Source organism: Petromyzon marinus, chromosome 62 (genome assembly GCF_048934315.1).
Source record: "Petromyzon marinus isolate PM22_M1 ecotype Great Lakes invasive population chromosome 62, UKy_Petmar_22M1.pri1.0, whole genome shotgun sequence".
In the NCBI taxonomy this organism is placed as follows: Eukaryota; Metazoa; Chordata; class Hyperoartia; order Petromyzontiformes; family Petromyzontidae; genus Petromyzon; species Petromyzon marinus.
This window is the reverse complement of record NC_133728.1, coordinates 5,177,841-5,182,643: the sequence shown is the minus strand read 5'-3', so window position 1 is coordinate 5,182,643 and position 4,803 is coordinate 5,177,841. Positions and strand designations below refer to the sequence as shown.

General features: G+C 56.5%; 1 protein-coding gene and 1 long non-coding RNA gene across 2 annotated transcripts in view; one reads left to right on the top strand and one right to left on the bottom strand.

Annotated features, from left to right (window-relative positions):
• The window catches only part of LOC142906287 (uncharacterized), an 85,748-nt gene that overhangs the window by 46,567 nt on the left and 34,378 nt on the right, over positions 1-4,803 (bottom strand). The gene's annotated exons all lie outside the window — the stretch shown is intronic.
• The window catches only part of LOC142906286 (beta-1,4-galactosyltransferase 4-like), a 25,951-nt gene continuing 24,461 nt past the window's right edge, over positions 3,314-4,803 (top strand). Inside the window, exons 1-2 of the mRNA XM_076053817.1 lie at positions 3,314-3,463; positions 3,993-4,100. Of these exons, the coding sequence (XP_075909932.1) occupies positions 3,378-3,463; positions 3,993-4,100 (194 nt within the window). The 5' untranslated portion in view covers positions 3,314-3,377. The remainder of the gene's footprint in view (positions 3,464-3,992; positions 4,101-4,803) is intronic.

The following is a 4,803-nucleotide window of genomic DNA, read 5'->3' as shown; positions in this document are numbered from 1 at the left end:
TGACTGTGTGTGCTGTGTGTGACTGTGTGTGCTGTGTGTGACTGTGTGTGACTGTGTGTGCTGTGTGTGACTGTGTGTGACTGTGTGTGCTGTGTGTGACTGTGTGTGCTGTGTGTGACTGTGTGTGACTGTGTGTGACTGTGTGTGTGCTGTGTGTGACTGTGTGTGCTGTGTGTGACTGTGTGTGACTGTGTGTGCTGTGTGTGTGCTGTGTGTGACTGTGTGTGCTGTGTGTGACTGTGTGTGACTGTGTGTGACTGTGTGTGACTGTGTGTGCTGTGTGTGACTGTGTGTGACTGTGTGTGCTGTGTGTGACTGTGTGTGCTGTGTGTGACTGTGTGTGACTGTGTGTGACTGTGTGTGCTGTGTGTGCTGTGTGTGCTGTGTGTGACTGTGTGTGCTGTGTCTGACTGTGTGTGACTGTGTGTGCTGTGTCTGTGGGGAGCGATAGTGTAGCGGTTAGCGTGCTGCGCTATGAACCCGGCGACACGGGTTCGATTCCCGCTCACGGCCAACACCAGTGACGATTATCTGAACCGGTCCTGGGCCTCCCCTAGGTCGACTCAGCCTCAAATGAGTACCTGGTGCGGTGTGTAAACATTGCCACTAGGGAGACAAAGGCGGTCGGGCATGGTGCTGGCCACCCACCCCCTCGAGTACCGTTCCGGCCTTCATAGGTGCTCGCTAACAGCACTTGCCCCTACAGTCTGTTAAGGCTATATGGGGGATCTTTGTTTGATCTTTGTCTTTGTTTGTGTGTGTGCTGTGTGTGACTGTGTGTGCTGTGTGTGTGCTGTGTGTGCTGTGTGTGTGCTGTGTGTGACTGTGTGTGACTGTGTGTGCTGTGTGTGTGCTGTGTGTGACTGTGTGTGCTGTGTGTGTGCTGTGTGTGACTGTGTGTGACTGTGTGTGCTGTGTGTGACTGTGTGTGCTGTGTGTGTGCTGTGTGTGACTGTGTGTGCTGTGTGTGACTGTGTGTGCTGTGTGTGTGCTGTGTGTGACTGTGTGTGCTGTGTGTGCTGTGTGTGTGCTGTGTGTGACTGTGTGTGCTGTGTGTGCTGTGCGTGCTGTGTGTGACTGTGTGTGCTGTGTGACTGTGTGTGACTGTGTGTGACTGTGTGTGCTGTGTGTGTGCTGTGTGTGACTGTGTGTGACTGTGTGTGCTGTGTGTGACTGTGTGTGACTGTGTGTGCTGTGTGTGACTGTGTGTGACTGTGTGTGCTGTGTGTGACTGTGTGTGCTGTGTGTGACTGTGTGTGACTGTGTGTGCTGTGTGACTGTGTGTGTGCTGTGTGTGCTGTGTGTGACTGTGTGTGACTGTGTGTGCTGTGTGTGACTGTGTGACTGTGTGTGCTGTGTGTGACTGTGTGTGACTGTGTGTGCTGTGTGTGACTGTGTGTGCTGTGTGTGACTGTGTGTGACTGTGTGTGACTGTGTGCTGTGTGTGACTGTGTGTGCTGTGTGTGCTGTGTGTGACTGTGTGTGCTGTGTGTGACTGTGTGTGACTGTGTGTGCTGTGTGTGACTGTGTGTGACTGTGTGTGCTGTGTGTGACTGTGTGTGCTGTGTGTGACTGTGTGTGCTGTGTGTGACTGTGTGTGACTGTGTGTGCTGTGTGTGACTGTGTGTGCTGTGTGTGCTGTGTGTGACTGTGTGTGCTGTGTGTGACTGTGTGCTGTGTGTGCTGTGTGTGACTGTGTGTGCTGTGTGTGCTGTGTGTGACTGTGTGTGCTGTGTGTGCTGTGTGCTGTGTGTGCTGTGTGTGACTGTGTGTGCTGTGTGTGACTGTGTGTGACTGTGTGTGACTGTGTGCTGTGTGTGACTGTGTGTGACTGTGTGTGACTGTGTGTGCTGTGTGTGTGCTGTGTGTGACTGTGTGTGACTGTGTGTGACTGTGTGTGCTGTGTGTGACTGTGTGTGCTGTGTGTGACTGTGTGTGACTGTGTGTGTGCTGTGTGACTGTGTGTGCTGTGTGTAACTGTGTGTGTGCTGTGTGTGTGCTGTGTGACTGTGTGTGTGCTGTGTGTGTGCTGTGTGTGACTGTGTGTGCTGTGTGTGCTGTGTGTGACTGTGTGTGCTGTGTGTGACTGTGTGTGCTGTGTGTGACTGTGTGTGACTGTGTGTGCTGTGTGTGACTGTGTGTGACTGTGTGTGCTGTGTGTGACTGTGTGTGCTGTGTGTGACTGTGTGTGCTGTGTGTGACTGTGTGTGACTGTGTGTGCTGTGTGTGACTGTGTGTGCTGTGTGTGCTGTGTGTGACTGTGTGTGCTGTGTGTGACTGTGTGCTGTGTGTGCTGTGTGTGACTGTGTGTGCTGTGTGTGCTGTGTGTGACTGTGTGTGCTGTGTGTGCTGTGTGCTGTGTGTGTGACTGTGTGTACTGTGTGTGACTGTGTGTGCTGTGTGTGCTGCGTGCTGTGTGTGCTGTGTGTGACTGTGTGTGCTGTGTGTGACTGTGTGTGACTGTGTGTGACTGTGTGCTGTGTGTGACTGTGTGTGACTGTGTGTGACTGTGTGTGCTGTGTGTGTGCTGTGTGTGACTGTGTGTGACTGTGTGTGACTGTGTGTGCTGTGTGTGACTGTGTGTGCTGTGTGTGACTGTGTGTGACTGTGTGTGTGCTGTGTGACTGTGTGTGCTGTGTGTAACTGTGTGTGTGCTGTGTGTGTGCTGTGTGACTGTGTGTGTGCTGTGTGTGTGCTGTGTGTGACTGTGTGTGCTGTGTGTGCTGTGTGTGTGCTGTGTGTGGCTGTGTGTGACTGTGTGTGCTGTGTGTGTGCTGTGTGTGTGCTGTGTGACTGTGTGTGACTGTGTGTGACTGTGTGTGCTGTGTGTGACTGTGTATGTGAATGTGTGTGCTGTGTGTGACTGTGTGTGAGTGCTGTGTGTGTGCTGTGTGTGCTGTGTGTGTGCTGTGTGTGTGTGCTGTGTGTGTGCTGTGTGTGTGTGCTGTGTGTGTGTGCTGTGTGTGTGTGCTGTGTGTGCTGTGTGTGTGCTGTGTGTGTGCTGTGTGTGTGACTGTGTGTGTGCTGTGTGTGTGCTGTGTGTGTGCTGTGTGTGTGACTGTGTGTGCTGTGTGTGTGCTGTGTGTGCTGTGTGTGTGACTGTGTGTGTGTACTGTGTGTGTGCTGTGTGACTGTGTGACTGTGTGTGTGTGACTGTGTGACTGTGTGACTGTGTGACTGTGTGTGTGTGACTGTGTGTGTGACTGTGTGACTGTGTGTGTGTGTGTGTACTGTGTGTGTGTGACTGTGTGTGACTGTGTGTGTGACTGTGTGACTGTGTGTGCTGTGTGTGTACTGTGTGTGTGTGACTGTGTGTGTGACTGTGTGTGTGTGTGTCCAGGCTACGCTACAAGGGCTACTTTGGCGGGGTCTCCGCGATGACGGTGGAGCAGTTCCGGCGCGTCAACGGCTTCTCCAACCGCTTCTGGGGCTGGGGGGGGGAGGACGACGACCTCCGCCTCAGGTGCGGCTCCGCGCTGGGGCCCCTCCGCACTGGGGCCCCTCCGCGATGGGGCCCCTCTGCGCTGGGGCCCCTCCGCGATGGGGCCCCTCCGCGATGGGGCCCCTCCGCGATGGGGCCCCTCCGCGATGGGGCCCCTCCGCGATGGGACCTCCCCCGGTTGTCCACCCCCGGTTGTCCACCACCCGGTTGTCCACCCCCCTTGTTGTGCACCCCCGATTGTCCACCCCCCCGGTTGCCCACCCCCCGGTTGTCCACCCCCGGTTGTCCACCCCCCGATTGTCCACCCCCCCGGTTGTCCACCACCCGATTGTCCACCCCCCTTGTTGTGCACCCCCGATTGTCCACCCCCCCGGTTGTCCACCCCCATTACCCACCCCCCATTGGCCTTCACCCTCCGGTAGGGTGGAGCACACGACCATGACGATCTCTGTCTCCCTCCCGTGTCTCCGCCCGTCTCCCCCTCCCCGGTTGTCCACCCTCCCCGGTTGTCCACCCTCCCCGGTTGTCCACCCCTTCCCCGCCGGGCCAGGGTGGAGCACATGAACATGACGATCTTCCGTCCGCCGGCTGCGGTTGCACGCTACACCATGATCTTCCACTCACGTAACGAGGACGGGAACAAGGTCAACCAGAACCGGTGCGTCGCTCGCCAGGGGTCACGGGGTCAAGGTCGCGTGGGGGGGTCAAGGTCACAGGGGCAATGTCACGGGGGGTAGAGGTCGCAAGGTCGCGATGCAGCGAGCACGTCCGTAGGTTACTGTCCGGCACCAACGAGGAGGGAGGGGTTGTCTCACTCACTCACCCACTCACTCACTCACTCACCCACTCACCCACTCACTCACTCACTCACCCACTCACTCACTTACTCACTCACCACTCACTCACTCACCCACTCACCCACTCACTCACTCACCCACTCACTCACTCACTCACCCACTCACTCACCCACTCACTCACCCACTCACTCACTCACTCACCCACTCACTCACTCACCCACTCACTCACTCACTCACCCACTCACTCACCCACCCACTCACAACACCCACTCACCCACTCACTCACTCACCCACTCACCACTCACTCACTCACTCACCCACCCACTCACCCACCCACTCACAACACCCACTCACCCAGCCACTCTCTCACTCACCCACCCACTCACCCACCCACTCCCCCATCACTCACCCACCTACCCACTCACCCACCCACTCACCAACCCACTCTCTCACTCACCCACTCACTCACCCACCCACTCACCCATCACTCACCCACCCACCCACTCACCCAACCACTCACCCACCCACTCACCCATCACTCACCCACCCACCCACTCACCCACC